The 22,341-nt window shown below is 36.2% G+C and overlaps 1 protein-coding gene across 2 annotated transcripts; it reads right to left on the reverse strand.

Annotated features, from left to right (window-relative positions):
* Window positions 1-352: 352 nt before the first annotated feature.
* LOC128012079 (GRB2-associated-binding protein 3-like) lies at window positions 353-21,694 on the reverse strand. 2 transcript variants are annotated; one of them, XM_052595054.1, is made up of 10 exons: window positions 21,501-21,660; window positions 12,647-12,873; window positions 9,217-9,421; window positions 7,555-7,958; window positions 6,764-6,816; window positions 6,391-6,622; window positions 4,363-4,453; window positions 3,935-4,019; window positions 2,665-2,775; window positions 353-2,425 (listed from the first exon to the last, which is right to left on the reverse strand). In XM_052595054.1, exons 2-10 carry the CDS (start codon window positions 12,708-12,710, stop codon window positions 2,309-2,311), a joined length of 1,362 nt encoding a protein of 453 aa, XP_052451014.1. In that variant the 5' UTR covers window positions 12,711-12,873; window positions 21,501-21,660; the 3' UTR covers window positions 353-2,308. The 2 variants fall into 2 exon arrangements, with proteins under 2 accessions (XP_052451014.1, XP_052451004.1); XM_052595044.1 differs by having other exon boundaries at window positions 354-2,425; window positions 12,647-12,950; window positions 21,501-21,694.
* Window positions 21,695-22,341: the final 647 nt, after the last annotated feature.

Raw genomic sequence — 22,341 nt, forward strand, 5'->3', positions numbered from 1 at the left:
TATGTTACAAAAGATTCCTGCAACAGTCTTCCCAAAAATATTAAACTGTTTTCAACATCAAGAATAAAAATAAGCACCAAAAGCCTATTAAAATGAATTTTTGAAGGACCATGTGACACTGAAGACTGGAGTTATGGCTGCTGAAAATTCAGCTTTGCCATCACAAAAATAAATTACATTTTAAAATATATAATTTCAAAATTTTACAGTTTTTACTGTATTTTTGATAAATTAAAAAAGTCAAATAAATATTTTTGAAAACATCTTTCAAAGCATTTAAAACAATCTTAATGTAGGTGCAAGTTTCACATGTATATTTTATATTTCAAAAACAACAGATTTTAAAAAAAAGAGTCTATACGTTTTTTTTTTTTTTTGCTTTCAGTTTATTGAGCTGAATTGTTTTAAAGTGATTTTATTGTGTTCAATATGCATCACAATAATTTACCTGCTGATGGATAAACATCCATTGATTCACACAGGTTAGTAAGGTCTCTAAATTTCAGCAAAACACACACACTCTTCTCTCTCTCTTTCACTCACTCACTCTTTCTCTCTCTCACTCATATATTACATTTCTTCATGAGACATAAAGCATACACTGAAGAATATCAGGATTGGCGGGAAACTGTTGATGTCACAGTGATAGTTTTCAATGAGATTTTTGTGCTCTCGTCAGTACAGCAAAATCTGACCACCATGAAAGAAGAGTGTCATAAGCACAGCATGACATGGCACTAAAATTCCACAACCCATGACAGAAATACATTCGTAATGCCTCATAATCGTGAAAGGTCGATGGGAAAAATACATTCCAATAAATGTTGACAAACCTTCATAACCCTATTAGGTTCATAATTTGACAGTAGTCTAACATATTCAACATTCAATATTCACTCGATTTTCAATCCTAACAAAATCCCTTCTACAAAATGTTCAGTTCCTTCATTGTTTTGTTCCAGCATTCAATCACAGTGTGTGGTTCTAGTATTTTACAGTGGTCTGACTCTCATGAAACATATTGTAGTATAAACATGGTCTCGAAGGTGTTTTTAAACCAGTGCAATAAACGCATTCAGTGATGTCATCATTTTCTGTTGCACTCTTCAGTGATTGTACATGTCATAAATATGTAACATATTCATAATAACATTCCAAAGGAAGTGCAACAAAAAAGTCACTCTGTACATTTTCCAAGTTAAGTAAATGATTAATATTAATTATTTGAATAATTTCTGTTGTAAAAAGTTGTGCTCTGGTAAACAAATCCCTATTCTGTACAGAGTTTAAGCTTTGGTGACAAATGTTTTCAGATGAAATTCATGCTGTTCGCATTGTTTGGATTTCATTACTCATTCAGGTTTAGAACTACTTTTAATAGAGCTGTTCAGTCATGATGTCAGTTCCTAGTCTGTGGTAAACATTTATTTGAAAAGAATTTCAACAAAATACACTACGGTTCAAAAGTTAGGGGTGAGTAAGATTTTTAGGGAAATAATTTAATACTTTTATTCAGCAAATATATATTGAATTCCCCAGAAGTAAGGACATAATGTTACAAAAGATTCTATTTCAAATAAATGCTGTTCTTTTACACTTTCTATTCATCAAACAATCTTGAAAATTCTGATTTCTAAAGGATCATGACACACATTTTAAAATATATTCAAATAGAATTAAATTGAAATCATATTTTTCAATATTTGTTTTTGCTCTGTGTTTTTCAAATGATCAAATGTAGCCTTGTTGTGCAGATGAGTTTTCTTTCAAAATGATTAAAAAGTCTTACCAACCCCAAACTTTTGAAAACTAGTTTATGCAGCTAACAAGTTACCACAACTTGGGACTGAGCATTCACATTCTTCTTTTGTACTTATTAAGTACTCCCTTATTATCACTTTGTTAGCAACTTAAAAAAAATACATTATTCACATTTGAGGTATGACTGTGTATAATCTATGTTGTATAGCAAATTGAGGTCAACCTCACATTTTCCTTTACTCATAAACCAAAAACCAATATTCTAAAAAATGCATAGGAAATGCTAATTCTCTTCCTGGTATAAGAACTACAAAACAAAGCTTTATTCTTGAATCATTGTGTCGGAAGTCTTTTATTCTGGAATAATTTCCTGAATAAACTGTCATTTAATTTCTGAAGGTTTCCAGTCCGGCTCTGTACTGCCTCCTTTCATAGCAATGTAAAAAAACAACAACAACATGTACCTGAAATTGTAGAAGATGAAAACAAGTCAAGTTTTGAACCATGTAATAATTTAACCCCCCTCCCCCCACCCCACCCAAGGGCTTCAGGATTTTGACTGACGGACGTCCTTCCACTCCATCTTGGTGCTTTGTAAAGCCTGTGTTTTCTTCTCATCTACCTGCACATAATCGACCCTGTACTCGTCTGCCAGCAGCGGTTTCTGAAAACATCAATAACACAATTCCAACAATCAAAACACTAATCAACATGGCAGAAATGTAACACCCCAGCAGGCAGATTTCGAGTAACTGGGACAGGAAATGCTGAGTCACTGTTTTATGAACATTTTATAAAGCCACAGAAAAGATTACTTCGAGAGATAGCAGTACCCACTAAAACCCCACAAACACTCTCTAAATGTCTGTCAGATGCATGTAAGATATAATTCCTACCACTGACCTTCTGGACAGGTGAGGGGGAGGCCGAGTTGAAGTCAAGTGACAAGTAATCCAGCTGAGAACGCCTCATCCAGGGGGCAGAATCACAAGCTGGGAACATCTGCCGAGAATCCTGAACGAAGGAAAACACCAATGCTGCATTTATTTAAAAAACAAATTAAGTAAGCAGTATTGTGAAATATTGCAATTATTATAAAGAAATGTTTTCTAATTTAATATATTTTAGAAAATCTAATTTATTCCTGTAATGGCAAAAGTGAATTTCCAGCAGTCTTCTGTGTCGCAGAAATCATTCAAAAAATGTTATTTGTCGCTCAGGGAACATTTATTGTTACGGAGTGTCTATTTACACTTTGTACAAATAGCTTGCCTTGTTGGCTGAAGCTATTTACACAAACTCCAACCACCAACGTGTGATTTGGTGATATGTCTGATTCGATGATGACTCTGGTGGCGCAGATGGTAAAACGTGACATGTTCACTTTGACACGATCGACCTTTCGAGTTTGAATCCGCCGTTTGGCGAACAATTTCCTCCCTTTTCAAATTTCAAATCAAATCAGAAAAGCTATAATTTTTCAATGAAAATGAAGAATATAATTTAAAAGTTTAAAACAATGTATTGGGTAGGATTAGGATAGGTGCAAGGAGGGCTTTATTGTCCCAATAAGGTGGCATTCATTTAATAATTTGAATTAAAATTACAATTTACACTCAATAAGTTAATATTGTATACTGTTTTACAATGTACTACAATACTGAGGTGCAGAAAACTGCCACTATTTGCAATAAGTAGTAAAATTTTAACATAGTGTAAATACAATCTATAGCTATTTGCGCTTAGCGTAAATAGCATATCACAAAAAAATGCTGCTATTTGCACTTAGAGTAAAAAGCATCTATCACTAAGCAAAGATGCAATTTTCACTTAGTGTAAATAGCATCTAATTGCCACTGCCTTATTGTTATTATCATTGTTAAACAATGCAGATTGATATTTTTGTGGATTATCTGATGAATAAAAAGTACAACACAACAGCATTTATCTTTTGTAACATAAATGTCTTTACTGTCACTTTTGATCAACTTAATACATCTATGGTGTATAAAAGTGTTAATTTCTTTAAAAAATTTTCTTTGTTATTTAGAGATTTGCTGTTGCTGTTGTTTGCCTTGTTTTATCATTTTTCTCCCTCTGTTGCCCTCTTGCTCTAATTTCAAAGAGAAACAGAGCTAAAAATGATTAATGTTATAACAGGAAGTCATGTTACCGTTGGCGTGATGCTCCCTTCCTGTTCGAAGCCGTTTATGCCCCATCCCCGCCGCCTGTCCAAAGGAGCAAACTGAAGTGATGCGCTAGAGACAAAACAAACCAACACAAAACACATTCATGTTCAAATACAGCTATATAAAAGCAAAACGATAGGCCTACCATACAATTATCAAACAACATAAAAATCAGTGTGGTATTCATAACCATCACAAACATGTCAATGAGAAGACAATTGTGCACAGGGGGTTGTGAAGGCAGGAAATAAAGATCAGGTGACCTGAGGAAGAGCAGTGTCAAGACAGACACAATATCTTCGCTGTAGATGCAGGATACAGATGGAAGTGGTTGAGAAGAATAACAGAATTGTAGGGGATCAGTTTTGAGTAATTGTTGGGTCTTTAAATATGAGTTTATCATAATGCTCACCAGGGTTCTGTCATGGTGCGTGCGAGGGGAGCGTGAAATGGACATTCAGAAATTGTGGACAGACCTCGTAGGTCTAGAGGTGGCGGTCGAGCTGTGGAAGCAAACACAAAGCAGAGCACTCAGTGACTCCTTATCTTTTTCTCTTTTGCACACAACATGCAAACACACTTTCACTTTTAATGAGGCATTTCCTTTGTGTGGAGGTGCATGACCCGTAGGAACCCTGCGCCTCCACTCAAGACACACTAATGTCTGAGGTTCCTGTTCTGTCTCTGACAGTATAATTCACTTCCTCTCGTCTGTATGTCTTGACAAATTCTCAGTTTAAAGATAATTTAAATTTAAATGTCACAAAGAACTTCTTAAAGAAGCATGCACCTATTTAGAATAAAATGATTTCTCGGAATGCCTGAGAGGTACTGTAATGATGACTGTCTTATATTTATATCATCCCTGATAGTCTATTTGACGTCTGCATTTACATCTGCAAGATACATTTTTTACAGTGTTTGCTCATCTGAAATAAGTCTATGGGACGTTTCCCATCGGATGTCAAATTTAGAAAATGTCTTTATTCTTGCGGACGTAAAGTTATGCAATACTCAATAACACGAGCAAGAGAGCTGTTTTCTACGGTGCCCGTAAGGTGACTTGTTCGGTTTACTTAGTTTTGTTGTGGCCACGAGATATTAATTTGTAGGAACGCCATATTAACTCGTGGGAACGTCATATTATGTCGTGGCCACAAGATCATTTTGTTGAGGTAACGACATCCTTATTATCACGTTCCCATTAGTTAATATTTCGTGGCCACGACAAAACTAAGTAAACCAGTCGCTTGAACGAATCAGTTGAATCGGACTGAATGACTTTTACTGACTTGCCGCCGCCACCTCATGGTAGTTTCATATTTAGAGTATCAGTTTAATTTAAAAAAAGTATATCACGTGTATTTTTCTTTTCTAAATAAAAAAAAGCCTATTAATGTCCATTTAAAACCCATTAATCTCATAGCATTATTTGGTCCATGCCACCTCTGAACAATCTGTATAAATACACCTTAATGTCACTTGAGATGCAGCTTCTAAAACCGTTATGGGTCAATTTGAAGACTTGAACGTTTACAGGTAGCTAATACAAATTTTTAATAGAAATATGTATTTCTAGGGCTTTTGTTGTAATCTCTATTCACATTAATTACTTTGGCCTATTATTTTTTTTACTATTCTTTCTCTCAGCACATGTGTGCCGGTAACGCCAGTAGGTAATGTCACATTTCCAGTTAATTAAACAGAAATCCAGCCAGTATATATATATATATATATATATATATATATATATATATATATATATATATATATATATATATATATATATATATATATATATATATATATATATATGAATGTCTTTTTAATTCTTCCCTGTCACACCATGTATTCTCTACAGTATCTAGGCAAGACTGTCAATAAACATCAGTAAAACAACTCTTGAATTTAGAGCTTAAAAAAGAAATGTGGTTTCTGTTTGACACATAGATCATGATCACGAGCTTTACTGCATCTCATCTTCCTCATTCATTTCCAACATTTCGTCACTCTTCTGTACCTCTCCTCACATGGGATCATCTATATTTTGGTTTTATGACATAGCTTACTAATATCTCCAGTGATATTCAAGTTACTGAAATTGCTTCATAGCAGCAGTTACAGCTAACACGGCACACCAATATCACATCGCTATGTTGTACAAATACCTAAAAAAACAGAATTCTGAAATAGCACCTCCTGTCTTTGAGCTAGACATCAGTCACTGGCACAATATTTTCAACATGTGGTAAAATAACATGGGACATGCAAATCTTATTTCCAATTTAAATATTTGCATCTAAAGGCAGCAGGTCAGTTACAATAAGTAATGCAAATGCTACAATAACAAAACTTTAGTCTAATTTTTTTGTAATACCACATGCTTTGATTGTGAATGATACTGGTAATCCTTCCATTTTTTAAACCCAGAAAGATTTACCCCGTCTTCTTGGTTTAAGGTTGCGGTTGACTGGAGGAGGCTCAAGGTCAGGATTGGAAGGCGAAGGCAGCTCTGGTTTGCCGTTGGTGAGTGGGGAGATGGGCAGGGTGGAGGGGCTCATGGGTATGTAGCCATCTGAAGTCACATCAGAGCAGCCGATCGGTGGGGAGGCCATGGGCACATATGAATCCTCAGAGTGGTTTTCAGTTACTGTGCTATTCAGAAATATTGGCTAGAAATAGAGATACAGAGGGAAACACAGTGACACATCTGGTTTCTGGCAGGGAATATATTCAAATTGATGCATATTTACGGTGTCTGTTTAACTTTCTCCAGGCTCATTTGACTATTTTAGATTTGAATATTTCATTACCAGGTTGAGGCTTAGACGTTTGTTCCAGTTTCTTCCGGCATTGTCAAACTCTCCTGAAAACACGAAAGTACAATGTTGTGGAAAATATTATGGAAATGTTTTCATGAGAAAAGGGTGGGGGGTGGAGTAATTGATAGCACTACCCTACATTCTATTTTATGAATGAAATCCAATACTTCTTTCTTACTAATTTTTTTTGCTGTAGCATTGTCACAATTTCACATAAAATATGATGAGCATTTTCTAGCATTTTCGCTTACAACAATCATATTATTAGGTCAAGAAGTCTTTTATTATCCCCTAATCACAAGCAAAATTGCCACAAAGGCATTTCTCAAATCTTCCTCTGAACCTGGTTATAGTTGTTTGTTAAACTCTCAGTTGTTTTTTTACATACATGACATAATTTTTACATCTAATACTGATTTTAAGGTAAAAATTATCTGCTATGTCGGTGAGACATTTAATTTCCACAAACAGCAAAAAAAAAAAAAAAATACAGATTTGGTGTGTGTGGTGGGGAGGGGGGGAGGGGTCATGTAAAGTTGACATTAAATGGTGTATTTAAAAACTTTCCCACTCCTTTGAATACTAATTTATGTAAAGACAGAACCCCACCCCACACAAAACGCCCCCTGAAACTTTTGACATTTGACTGCTTTTGTTATTTTGAAAAGTACATTTGTTAGAGATATTTGATTATATTTTTGAAACCAGCATCATCGAATTAAGTAATAGGATTTTTTTGGTGGAAATCAGCAGAATGTTTTGTGAGTGCATTGCATTCTCACCTCTCCTAAAGTGGTCTATTTCTGAAAGTGACGTCCTGCGAGGGAGGAGAACAGGTTGCATCTGATTATGGCCGGTCTCGTCATTACTACTGTGATCGGACAGGTGTGTGGGTTTGGGCGGGAGGGGAGGAGGCGTCTGTGGGTCTGATGTTCCGTAGAAGGGCCTGTCGAATCTGAAAATGTCTGATGGACGGCGTAGAGAGATGGGAGATGAGAGGCTGGACGAAAGGGAGGAGGATAGAGAGAGTGGGCCACAGGGGGCGCTGAATGGGGGCTCGGGCACCCCAGCCACAAGGAAAGGGGAGGGGGAGGAGTCAATGCGTGGGGTGGGGCTAAACACATCCTCTGTGTACTCAGACGAGCTCTGCTCAAAGGAGCGTTCAGAGTTAGAGATACTGTCACACCTAGAGAAGGACGAACACAGAGATAAGCATATAATCACAAAACAATACTGGCTAATGTCAACTAAATGTTTTTCAAAATAAAACCTGTTCAGACTCCTCTATGGAAAATATTTGTGGTTCAGAGCAAGCATATGGAAAATGTGTGGTGTGTTGTGACATAACGAAACTATTTTTTTCTCATTTAACCTTTCTTTACCAAATGAGTAATAATGATTTATAAATCACAAATTTGCCTAACAAATTTGCTTTCGTATGAAATGCCAGAGGAAGACAAAAAAATCTGAAAAAACAAAACAAAAGAGGTCTCTGAGACACGAGTCTACATGACATAAAAATGTACCCTTTATTAGACTTTCCTGGTCCTATTGTGAATTATTTCGCTTTGGGTATTATTATAAAGAAAATAAATGATGTATTTATGTTTAGAAACACAATGATTTCTTATTCCAGCTCATGTTAATAGTAACTAAAAACTTTAGTTTTTAAACAAATAATTTTTTTTAAACAAACCATTTTTTAAACAAATAGTAAGTTTTTTGAGAAATTAACAGTTATATTCAGCATGGATGATTTGATCAAATGTGAATATACAGTATTTATAATGTTACAAAATATTTATATTTCAAATAAAAGCGGTTCTTTCTATTAATCAAAGAATCATAAAAATGTAAAAACAAACCAAAAGTTTTATATATATATATATATATATATATATATATATATATATATATATATATATTTAGTAGCACAACTGATTCCAACTATTATAATTATAAGAAATGATTATTGAACATATATTAGACTGATCATGTGATCATGTTTTATTGTATTTGAAAATCTTACCAACCCTAAACTTTTGAACTGTGCTAAACCTGCATAGCTGTTTCATTAATCAGCTATAACCCTCCATAATATGCCTCAGTATTACAAAACTGCTACACTAATACAAAACTGCATTATGATAGCATTTTTATAAAACAATAAAGTCCCCTACTTTGCATGCAGGCTCTGAAGATTTTATTCGACTCTAATCACAATGTGTTATGCTGCAGTGACCAAGATCAAAGGATTTCACTGAAGCAAAAAGCGTGAGATATTTTCCGTTCTCATTTATTCTCTCAGTCACCTTTATTAAATCAGATTAGATGAAAAGATGATAGTCTGGTGCTACATGGAATGAATCTAATTTCCGTATTGAGATGAATATATAATTATTATTTCTGCAGCGAGTGATCATAAGAAATGGGGTGGGCCTTGCCTGATGATGTTCTTTGTGCCAGTTTCACACTGAGAGAGGAAGAGGTAGTCAAGTGGAGGGCTGATCTCTGATTCGCTGGGCCTGTCTAGGACATCGTGGTTTTCGATGGTAACTGTGTCTTGATTGGCCACGAGAGAAACATGAGGAGATAGTGCTGGAGAGGGCTGCTGGGAAGAGGGAGTGAGATTAAGACTGTCCATTGATTCTGTCAAGAAAAGAGAGAGAGAGAGAGGAGACAGAGAGATTTGCTTTTTATGTTATAAATACATTTCATCTTATGTCAAAAAAAAAAGTGCAATAACCATACTTCACAAATTCAGTTTCTGAAGTACATGTGCTTTTATTCCAGAAGGTGGCAGACCCAAATCACCCCCTTCCAGCCCTCACACACTTTCTTTGTCTTCCTGTGTAGACTCAACAGTGTGTTAGTAGTGCGCAGATACTTCTAAACTACTCAGATGAACGCATGAGACTCACTGGAAGCACAAGATGCCTTTATGGTTGTTTTTTGGGTGTAATCATTTCTCTTTTTAATAGTAAGCAAAAATATTTTTGGAAGGTGGAACTGAGTTAAAATAATGCAGATAAAGGTCACTGTAGAAAGTTCTGTGCCATTTCCACGTTCATATCTATTTGTGCTTGTGAGAAAGCGATTTTGAGTGACACATCTCTCATTTTGGGAATCACTGTTGAGCAGATTAATTAAGTAGGCAATTTGAAATAATCCAAATAGTTTTAATTGCACATAAACCGTGGTGTCCAGTGGTGATTCAGTGTTTGGACGTCTGATATCACACTCAACCTGCTGGTGCTTGAAAGGCTTTGTGAGTAATGCTGAGGTAATGTTGTGGGTAAACAGTCACAGATAACTGGCTTTTGATCACATTGCAGCAAGCATGTTCATCTGAAGGGGATTGTGTGGGCTCACGTAAACATTGCTTTTTTGGCAGAGCCTACTACTGGGTATCCAACCCTTGGACAACTGACAATGACTCACAACCTTTCTGCCAGAAGAGAATTCTGAGAGGCATTCTTATCATCTTATTCATTTTTAGGATTTTATTCAAATGCACAAGCCTATAATGATTTTGCACGGTAGTAGGTTTAAGATTTCTTTGAAACACTTTTATAAAGCTGCAGTGAGATGTGGTTTAATTATCATGTAGATCTATTTTAACACCTGCAGTCCGAGGTTGCTATGGTAAAGGGATTCAGGAGAACAGAGCAGTAGTTAACAGTTGTAGTGGTGATGGATCAGAGGGACAGTGAAGATACAGTTAGCATGGAGACAGATTTGAGTGAGAGACATATTGAGAAGTTATGGTAACAGGCAGAGTACACTATAGTATGCGTCAACAGGTCATGGTGTCAGGTCAGAGTAAGAGAAGAGAAGAGATATAGCAGTGTTATTTAACTTGTGGTCCCGGCAGAGATCAACATTTGAGTTTACAAAAGTTCACAGACGCCTTTGTCTAACCCGGACCCCACGCTGTTTTTATCCAGCATGTGCTCTGAGCATCTCAGGATTTGAAACGGCGGCTCTCCAGGTGTGACTACAATCTCTGATGTGTTCTTCTCTCGCCCTGCTGTCCCTCTGCCTCACTGCAAAAGAGTCTGTTTGTAAAGTAAAGTGCTGAGATCTAGTTCACAGCCGGAGTCCTGCTGGGGTTCGTAATGAGGTTAGTGGCTAAGATTCTGTGTCTCAAAAACTACACTCGCTATTTCAACAGTACATCTGATAGTCACCTCTGGCCTAGACATAAACAACATGAAGAAAGTTGATAAATTAAGTCTTTTTATCCTTGCATGTGTGTGGAGAAAAGGGCATAGACGTGCCCGTTGTTCTGTATACAGTAGCTTTATCTTTCACAATCAGCCTCTGCAAGTTTAGAGGCGTGTGCAACCGTCCAGCTTGTTGTGAATTAAACAGTAACCATGTGCATGTGTGTCTGAAACCCTCCTGGCTGCTGCATCACTCATCTTTTGTTATCTTTCCAAGTAATGTGTAACTTGTGGTTTCTCTCTCTCTTTGTGTTTGGTGTATCACATTAGCTACACTAACTGCTAACATTTTTTCCCCCATGTAACTTAAATTATATTCAAGTTTTAACAAAAACATATTTCCTTGCTGTAATTGCAGTCATGGGAGCTGTGGAGACAGATTGTGACGCTGGCTGTTTGCTGTTAGTTAAATACATGGGATGCTACGTACTTGTGAGCTGTCTGTTATGACAGACGCATGTGTGTCTGAACGCTCCTCTGTGACGCAGCTGTTGCTCTGCAGACTATTTGAAAGAGAGGAAGAGAGATGGAGGAATGGAACAGAATATTAAAATTAGACCTCGCCTAGATTACAGCGTCGTTCTCTCACGGATTTCGTCTGTATCTCTCAAGTCTCTGCATCTCTCTCTCTGGAGAAACGTCCTGTGGTTCATTATTTCCCAGTCTAGGTTTATTCATTTTAAAACTGCAGTTAGAGGAATGTAAGTATTTAGGTTAATGCAGGCATCTGATGTGGTGAGAGGGCGTTACATACAAGGGTTTTTCCTGTTTTAGCTCATCTGTAGCACTTTCCTTTCTCATAAACCTACGCACAAATACGGTATGTATTAATTAACGTCATGATTAGTGCAGCGAAAGGTTAAATAGTTTTAGTTTTAAGAATTTAAATTTTTAAGGTAGTTTTCTTTTTCATTAGACTGTACCTTATTATTACTATTTTATAATATATAAGTTTGATATTTTCCTGTAATCCAGTTTGTTAGTGCCACCTGTCACTTGCTGAGGTACAAATAATTATTACTTATCAATGATTTTTGATGAATAATGTGACATTAAAGAATAGAGTAACGACCGCTGACAATTCCGTTTTAATTTTACAGGAATGCATTAAAATTTTTTTTAATAAAATTTAAATAAAAACAGCTATTTTTAATTGTAATTATATTTTACAACATTATTGTTTTTACTGTATTTTGATCAAATAAATGCAGTCTTTGTGAGCGTAAGTTATTTAGTATGATAATAAAACATTATTATCTTTTTTTATATAATTTACTGGACAAATCTGCATTCATTCTCACATTCTCATGTAAATGAAAACTTCAAAACAAACCCTTGTGCTAATATTAATGCGCAGAGTTTTGAATAGACAAATAGGGGGGAAATTAAGTCAAAGTTTCTGGAATCAGTTGTGCCCAGAAGAAAGGAGTCATGGACTGCTCATTCTTCAGAGAAATAGTACGATAATTTTGATAGCATGATGATAACGTAAAGGGAAAGCAAAATGACTGCAGGACTTTTACCCGACTGACACTATCAGAACTTTATAGAGGCTACAATTCATCAAAAAAGTCAGCTAATGAGCATGTCATACCAAGTGGTTCAAGATTTACAAACGAAGTCAAACTTTTATAATAAACCTACTCACCTGAATTTCTGTTCAGTCCTCCAAATGTACAAATCTGTCCAATGCTCTGTACCCAGATGTTCATCTCTTCTGCCGTTTTGGCCAGCAGGTAAAAGATACGTGTGGCTGTCTTGACCACAAACAGGTGCTGGTTCTGATACTGGCGTTTAGTGGGCCGCACCTCTGCCTCGATGGTGACCTCGCATTCCTGCAGGTCGATGGTTCTGATTGGTTTCCGGGAGCTTTTGCTACGGTAATATTCCAAAACGTCAGGATCCCCGCTCATCCGACCCCTCCGCAAAACAAACCATCGCTTTCGCCATGACTGAGAGAGAAAGGGACAGAGAGCGAGAAAGAGAGGGGAACAGAACTGGATTAACAATGAAACCTCTGTGCACTCAAACAGGTTAGCAATCAAGTCAAAAAGTCTCCTTTGATCCTTTAGATCTTGTCTTGTTTTCAGACTGCAGGCCTTCACTCCTCACATGAAAGCAACATCTGCCCCCATTTAGATCTTGACACATGTTGGTTTTGATTGGTATTATTTTGAAAAGTTCATCTGTGGACATTTATTAACTTAAATAATAATAAAAAAACAGTATTGTTGACTAAAACTATTAAAGTTGTTATCATTAATTGAATTCAAATTCAACTTAAATGAAAATTTGAAATGTTGCCTAGGCAACTGTGATGAAAATAAAACCTGCATATCATTTCCCTTATTTACCCAATATAAGATTTCACACTAGTGTTGTCCATAACCAAGTGTAGCTATGGCAAGGCTAGTGTAAATGCAAGAACGAACTTACAGATAAACTTCTGTCTAAGCTGGGCAGGGTGCGGTCTGCAGTCAGATGAGTTACATGCTTACTTTCCAAGAAACACACATACATTAATCTCTCAGAGCAGAAACAGGTTGAACATATACTTGCAATACTAACAAGAAGTAAATAATCAACAATAACACACCAAGTAAATAAGTAAAAAAACTTCTGGCTTTACCAGTAACTAGAAATCCAGTTTCTGCATTGTAATCAGTTCCAAAAACATGGTTATTAGATGTATTATGTTGTTATTCCATTTAACAGATATTAGTCTATTATGTCATCATGAAGTAATTCGTTTAGCTTATGAGGTAAATGCATATACTTTAGGTTATTAGGTCATTATGTCTGATCATTATACTGTGTATTATGTGTTTTTATTTGTTAAGTGCAATTAAGTGCAAGCAGTACCTGCCCCTGGTGAAATCTGTCTTTCAGATAATTCTCCTATGCATGTGACTTTCCATTTTCAATGATGTAACAGAAACTATCATAGAAACTACTGCGGGAAAGAGAATGACAGGGAACAGAGAGAAAGTAGCAAATCTTTTGTAGTCGCCAGTCAACTCATAGCTTCTCTCTTACTAAGGAAGATAATACTATAACCCAAAAAGATAAAGTAGGGGCACTATGCACTGTTTCGAGGGGGTTCACTTTATAGTATATGTTAGACAAGATAAACAGACAATAAATAAATATATTTATTTAAACTATTAAAACTATTACTTGTTACATATACATATTATCTTTGATAAACTGATCTAAGTTCTTAGGAATTGATATATAACAATAGGGTGAAATACAATTACAAAGCCAAACTGACCATCAGAGGTGGCACCTAATACCCAAATCAAACAAGATTGAGAAACAAACATCATATGTCATTGCCACTAACTTATAGTCCAATTGGACTGGATCCTTCTTCAAGTGAAAGAAGAGAAAGTTCAGCATTTTTGTGTGGCACACATGCTTTCATTATAACAGCTTCGATCCTGAATGTTCTGAAACCATCAGCAACTTGTACGTTCTGTTTTGCTTCTGACATCATTCAGTTCTCTGTTGTGTCAAGTTAAAACGGCTTTTTTCACTTAGTTGCTGTTTTCTTTCTGTTACCAAGATTTCACCACAGCAGTCAGCTGTTACACAACACCTGATGGTAAAGATATCACACCGGCCTCCGAGAATCGAAATAATCGAATTAACACAGCAACAGGGGAGTGTCATTAAGATCTCTTGAGAAAACGGTTTCTCAAGAATTACTCTATTTATGTTCAATACATTCTAAAAAACAAGCTTCTTTCTTATAGCAACATTTTATAAAGACCACAGTCTCACACTTGTTTCATCAGGAAGACCCCTACTTCCTCCAATATGATCTAAACAAATGCATTATGGCTGAGAAAGCTGCAGATCTGCAGGATTTAGATCCCTCTAGCATCACAAGACAAACTCTCTTCCTCTTCTTTGAGATCCAGACTGTGCTGATCCAGATTAAACAAGAAGCCAGAAAAGACTTCTCCAATTACAAACCCGATTCCAAAAATTTGGGACACTGTACAAATTGTGGATAAAAACAGAATGCAATGATGTGGAAGTTTCAAATTTCAACTTTGTATTCAGAATACAACATAGATGACATGTCAAATGTTTAAAAATGTATAATTTTAAGGGGGAAATAAGATGATTTAGAATTTCATGGCATCAACACATCTCAAAAAAGTTGGGACAAGGCCATGTTTACCACTGTGTGGCATCCCTCTTCTTTTTAAAACCTTCTGCAAACGTCTGGGGACTGAGGAGACAAGTTGATCAAGTTTAGGAATAGGAATGTTGTCCCATTCTTGTCTAATACAGTCTTCTAGTTCCTCAACTGTCTTAGGTCTACTTTGTTGCATCATCCTCTTTATAATGTGCCAAATGTTTTCTATGGGTGAAAGATCTGGACTGCAGGCTGGCCATTTCAGTACTCGGATCCTTCTTCTACGCAGCCATGATGTTGTAATTGATACAGAATGTGGTCTGGCATTGTCATGTTGGAAAATGGAAGGTCTTCCCTGAAAGAGAGGATGTCTGGATGGGAGCATATGTTGTTCTAGAACTTAGATATACCTTTCAGCATTGATGGTGCCTTTCCAGATGTGTAAGCTACCCATGCCAAACACACTCATGCAAACTCATACCATCAGAGATGCAGACTTCTGAACTGAGCACTGGTAACAACTTGGGTTGTCCTTGTCCTCATTAGTCTGGATGACATGGTGTCCCAGTTTTCCAAAAAGAACTTCAAATTTTGATTCGTCTGACCATAGAACAGTTTTCCAATTTACCACAGTCCATTTTAAATGAGCCTTGGCCCAGAGAAAATGGCCTGCGCTTCTGGACCATGTTTAGATATGGCTTCTTTTTTGACCTATAGAGTTTTAGCCGACAACAGCGAATGGCACGGTAGATTGTGTTCACTGGCAATGTTTTCTGGAAGTATTCCTGAGCCAATGTTGTAATTTCCATTACAGTATCATTCCTGTATGTGATGCAGTGCCATCCAAGGGCCCGAAGATCAGACAAATACAGTATGGTTTTCCAGCCTTGACCCTTGCACAAAGAGATTGTTCCAGCTTCTCTGAATGTTTGGATGATATTATGCAATGTAGATGATGATAACTTTAAACTCTTTGCTATTTTTCTCTGAGAAACTCCTTTCTGATATTGCTCCACTATTTTTCGCCGCAGCATTGGGGGAATTGGTGATCCTCTGCCCAGCTTGACTTCTGAGAGACACTGCCAGTCTGAGAGGCTCTTTTTATACCCAGTCATGTTGCCAATTGACCTAATAAGTTGCAAATTGGCCCTCCAGCGGTTCCTTTTATGTATATTTAAATTTTCCAGCCTCTTATTGCTACCTGTCCTAACTTTTTTGGAATGTGTAGCTCTCATGAAATCCAAGATGAGCCAATATTTGGCATTACATTCCAAAATGATATGCTATCTATATTCTATTGTGAATAAAATATAAGTTTATGAGATTTGTAAATTATTCCATTCCTTTTTTACTTACAATTTGTACAGTGTCCAAACTTTTTTGGAATTGGGTTTGTACTTTGGTCTTTCAGCCATCTTTTTTATCCAATATGACTCATAATACACTTACAGTACTTCCAGGAGTGTCATGTCTATTAAAATACAGGGGACTTGTGGCACCTCACATTTTTAAGACAAGAGGATTTTGAATGCAACATCAATCAATCAATCAATGGTTAATTGTAAAAGAAATAGTGAGAAATCATTCAGTTAGTATGATGGGAGTCACACTTTCCATAGATCATTTGCTTCTGAAAATCTAGTCGCTCCGAACATATATTTTTTTTAAAAGCCATAAAAGTTTGATTATTAGCAATGCTGTACTGCTGCTCCTTGTTTTTAAACAGCATCGAATGTACAGTATGTCAAGAGTTAAAAACAAAACCAACAGACATTGATTAAAACAGCTATCTTTTACAATTATTTTATCTTGAGTGACTAACAAGTCTTTGTGTGTGTGAATCTCACTAAACCGCATACGTTACCCTTCCCGTGTCTGTTTTTCTACAGAATTTGTCAGAGACCACACATCATTCTGGGCATGCTCAGAACAGCACAGTCAGGTCATGGCCTTGATTTACTTCTGTCGCAAACAAAGACCCTCTCTCTATTCTTCCTTTTGGAATGGTTATATTTTCTTCCCCTTATGCATGCATGTTTTAGTCAAAGAGGGGAACTAGAGCTACATTTTCCCAGAACCCTTCACAGAAGGGAAGTCTAAAACTGGCCTAACAACATCAACACATTCATGTGTGCGTGAATGTGTTTGTATGTGTAAATGTGCACAGGTAAATTGAGTCTGTGTGAGTTTGTCTACATGTGTTTGCAGCACATATCCGTAGTTTAGTCTGTGTAGTTCTTTTTAGATGGATATGCTAAATAAATGTGAATCTAAACTAACATTTAACAATATGTTTTGTTTTCTTCCTAAGAGTAACAACAAAGAGTAAAAAGTAAATGTTTTCATTTTGCGCAAACAAGTAATGATAGTCTTGATGAAGTCTTTGTATTTATGTATGGGTCTATCCACCTTATTTGTGACGCTGGACCACAAAACCAGTCATGGTGGTACATTTTTCAAAATTGAGATTTATATTATTTATATTTATATTACATATTTTGTTTTAGGGTTAAAGGAAATGTTTTTTGTTTTTCTACAGATTTTTTTTCTTACTGTATTTTCAAAATGATGTAGTATTCAGTTAAAAACTATAAGGCTAAAATGTCATTTCTTTGTTATATTATTAAGATTATTATTTCTCAGTCAAAGCATATGAAGTTGAAATATCATATTAACTGAAATGCATGGACTGCATGGAATTTCTTTTCAATAAAATAATATTAAAAAATGTATATTTAAGCCCAAAGATCATTCGAAATAGAGAAACATTTCGAAATAGAGAACCTGTCACAGCTCCTAAAATAATACTTGTTTTTTTTTTAACCTAAAATGTTTAAAAACATTCACAGTCATGTTATTTGTGCTGTACTGTAGCTCTCAGTTTGCCTTGTTCATATATACATCTCCAATTCACAGAAAGAATAAAAGAGAAAGAAAGGAAGGAAAAAAGAAAGAAAGAGAGAGAGAGAGAGAGATCACACTGGTAGCACACAACAAATACTCCTTCCCATTGTATTATCAGATAAAGCCACAAAACCAGAGAAAGAGAGAGAGCTAAAGAGAAAGAGCGAGCGAGCTAACGAGCAAGAGAAAGCGTTTTCTTGCTCTTCATGCAGTTCCTTAAACTATTTACTGACTTGCACAGAAGCACAAACACAGAATACAGGCACACTCGTTTACACATGTGCCACTCACTATTTGTCAGTCACCAGGTTACATTTTCTAACTAACAGCAGTCAAGCCACTTTTGCCTGTGTGGTCACTGATAGCTCAGCTCATTTCTGAATGCATGGTCACTCAACTGCCTGGCACCCTACACTTCCCATGTTTTGCAACACACCCAAATTTCACAGAAACAGAGCGAAAGAGAGAGAGGGGTGTGAGAGAGAACATGTTTGTACTGACACTTTGAACATACATCTTATGACTGGTGGTCCTCCCTTCCTCTTCTCACCCAAACAACTGAGATCTCCACTTCGATGCAGAGGACTAACTTAACGCAGTATCTCTGAGTGTCTAATCGGGTTGTAATTAGAGTAAACAGTATTCTTCTGTATATAAATCTTTTGAATAATACTGTGCACCTTGCTTTTGGAAAGGGTGTTTCATGACACCTTAATTAATTACAGGCAAAAAGAACTCAGTTATCCATTTAGCCAAACAAAGGAAGCTTAAAAGATTAGTAAACTAGTAAATGACTAGTTGACATGACATGTCAGCAGTCGGAGCAGTGCACTTAAGTTTGTCATACTATATTTCATCTAGAACTTCGATTTTGAGAGTAATTCTTGTACACACAGTTCTTATTTAAGGAAAATACATTAAATATTTGCTTTTAAAATTGAATATATCTTCCCAAAGGACTATTCAAGTAAACTACCTACCAAAAAGCTAAAAGGTGATTACAAAAGGTGAACAGCTTAAAGGAAATGGTGATCAAACACAGCACCTAAAATATAAGCTCCTTAATTTATTCATATACATTTTACTTTTTTTTTTTACCTAAATGTTCAAGTTATTAGGGCTATTATAGCTAACTTAAAATAAATAAAGCATCTTCATCCCTTAAAATAAACACTAACTGAATTAAAATCAAATATATAAAACTGGTTGCCGAGCCAACTTTTCTCATTTTCATTAAGCTAATTTAACTTCATGAGGAAAAATAACTAAAACTGATAAAAATAACGAAACAATTAAATAGACATTAAGAAATGCAAAAACTATATAAAAAAAATAAAACACAACAGTATTACTAAATCTTGAAATGGAGACGAAAAAAAATATATAAAAATAAAAACAAATTCAAAATATAAATAAAAACTATTATATTATCTTAGTGCATTTTAAATAACAATGCTATACTTGCATGATGCTATGATATGACTTAAGATTGAATTCTTAATTTTAGAATTTAACTGCTTCACACCAAGGATGATATCTCTAACCATACAGTTTTTATAATCATTCTAATTCTATAGAATAGGGAAGTCCACGTCACAGTTAAGGCTTGTTCACACCAAAACAATAACTATAACTGTAACTATATTAATGTCCTACTGTCATTGCTGCACATGCACACCACACACAAGCTAGCACATAACATACAACCCAAATCAAACACACCTGAACCAGCGAATCAAGGTCTTACTAGATATACTTGAAGCTTCAAGGCAGGTGTATTGAGGCAAGATGGAGCTAAACTCTGCAGGACACTGGCCCTCCAGGATCGAGTTTAGAGACCCCTGATTTAAACAGTAATTGTAGTGTTTCATTAAACCATGTTAAAACTATTCTTTTAGTATTGTGTAATTATTTTTCATTTAATATCAGTTCTGAACATATCTGCATTATATTTCAAAACATTCTGAAATACTTTAGCCATAAATGTTGGCATGGAGAGAAGGCGGAGTGGCATTTCTTGAGAGAGGAAGCTGAAGCGGAATGATTGATTGAACGTTTGGAGTACGGAGGAGAAATTGTTGCCGCTCCACTCCGCTCACATACTCTGGTGTGGACTTTCCTATTCTTGCAGAACTAGAGCGATTAATAAAACTTTATAGTTAAAGCTATGTTATAGTTATAGTCCTTGGTGTGAACGTGGCTTCATAATGACACAGAGGAACAATACCACTGGAATCACTTTCAGAACAAATTATGTTGTGCAAACAATTTAAAAAACCAGAATACACCCAACATTTACAAGCTTAAGGATTTAATAATGACAAACAACTATTGGCATAAAGATAATCTCGACAGTTAACATCCATTGGTGTGGATGCTTATATCGTTATGGTTATAAATATCATTTTTGAAGTAAACAGTTCTGTATACTGTTAATAGGGATAACCATGACATACCGCTCATCCCTGTTTACAACAAAACTGAGGTCAACACATTATACAGCACCGTTTAACACAGTAAAAAGAGAAACCAGTTAGACTGTTTCAGTTTTAAACCGTTCCAGTTTTACTTTAATAGTTCCTGTTTAAAACTATTTCCTGTTTACATGTATAGAAAACATTACCACAGCAATAGAAGTAATATTAGCTTAGACACAGGTAAAATTTGTACTGTGGCTTACAGTCTGACAGATGAAAGCACAGGGTGAAATGAAAGCTGAGCACACTGAAATACTTGCACAATTAAGCACACATTAACAGATTGCAGATACATGCTAAAAGAAATGCATCTAGCAGAAGACAACAAGAACAGGTAAAGACAACAAAATATGCATGCACTCTGCCAAATAACATACAGACTGCAGTCAAATGACAAAGCACAATGCTCAGTCACTTACTGTAAATACCAAATTAAACTGCAATAACAAATTATATACAAGAAATACAGAATTTGAGATGCATTCCATGACAGGGCAACTTATGGAAGAGATACAGCACAGGTTAAACTGCTTTGTCACAAAAGCACAGCACTGAATTTGACAGGCAAGAGGCAATGCAAAGCAGCACAGCCACATGCAAGAAGGCACACAAATGCTGCACAAACACAGCTGAGAATTAGCATGTGTAAAGCATCGCATAACAACAATCTAAAGTCCACAGGCAACTGAAATTAAAATGCAGCCAAGCAGAGCCTTTGGCACGGCACAGTTAAATAGTATAAAACACTGACAGTGATGGAAAGCAGCAGGGAAGGCACAAGTGCAAGCAATAGTCACAATGCTTAGTTCCACACTTAATATGTATTAAAATGCAACCATGCAGCACAGAGAAACAGCTGGGTTATAAAACGCAGAGAACACACAGAACTGACAGTGGATCATTATACTGCAGTACCCGGTCCTTATGCAGAATGCATCACACACACGCACACACACATGACTTTTACTCACAAATCTCTTTAGCTTCTTCTCCGGAGGGGATTTTATGAGCCATCCTGTGCACACCACATCGCCTGCGCTCATAGCTGCTGCGTCTGTGTGTGTGTGTGTGTGTGTGTGTGTGTCCGTTGCTGATTGCCGACTGAGAGGAAAGCAGAGAGAATCCTGTGTTCAACCCCCCCCCCCCCCTCAAACACGGAGAGGAGGAACTCACAGCATCGACCAGGGACAGAGTGAGAGAGATTGAGCGAGAGACGGAGGAGGAACAAACAGAGGGTGGGAGGAGAGACTGTGTGTGTTTTTGTATTTGTGTGTGATCTTTGAAAAGGACATGTATGTACAAGCAAAACGTCTCTGTGTGTATTCTGGGTGGAGGAAGAAAAAAGATGTTCCTCCCTCCAGTATCTTGTAACAAACCAGCATGACCTTGTGTTTGTGTTTATGTGGGAAAACACAAGGTCAGTTTGGAAAATGCTGTGAGGGGAATTTTAACTGGTTTGCTAGGCCATCTGTTGTTGGAGCCTGAGAGAAAGAAAGGAGAAGAGAAATGAAAAATGGGGGATTATTTCAAACTTTTGTTCATTTTAACCATGATTTTGTTATACATGCCAACAAAATCTGTCCTACAAATATATTTTTAGGTAAAACACTATTTCTCCTATCTGCACATTATGGGAAGTAGCAGGTTGTGCTTAATGAGGAAATGCTGTGGTGTCTGTGTGCCATCTAGTGACCAGTATCTATATCAAAATTCTTCATTGGCTAAATAAATAAATACATACATACATAAATATTAATACCACCTTTTATGCTTGTGTGTACAAAATCAACATCCAAAAGCACAAGCATAAAA

This window comes from Carassius gibelio, chromosome A5 (assembly GCF_023724105.1).
Source record: "Carassius gibelio isolate Cgi1373 ecotype wild population from Czech Republic chromosome A5, carGib1.2-hapl.c, whole genome shotgun sequence".
NCBI lineage: Eukaryota > Metazoa > Chordata > Actinopteri > Cypriniformes > Cyprinidae > Carassius > Carassius gibelio.

Excerpts from the sequence above, each read along its gene's own strand:
- LOC128012079 (XM_052595044.1), bottom strand. The coding sequence starts at position 21,572 with ATGAGCGCAGGCGATGTGGTGTGCACAGGATGGCTCATAAAATCCCCT. Across the intron at positions 9,422-12,646 it reads AGGACTGAACAGAAATTCAG|AATCAATGGACAGTCTTAAT; the intron begins GTGAGTAGGTTT and ends TTTTCTTGACAG. Across the intron at positions 4,020-4,362 it reads CGCACCATGACAGAACCCTG|CGCATCACTTCAGTTTGCTC; the intron begins GTGAGCATTATG and ends TTTTGTCTCTAG.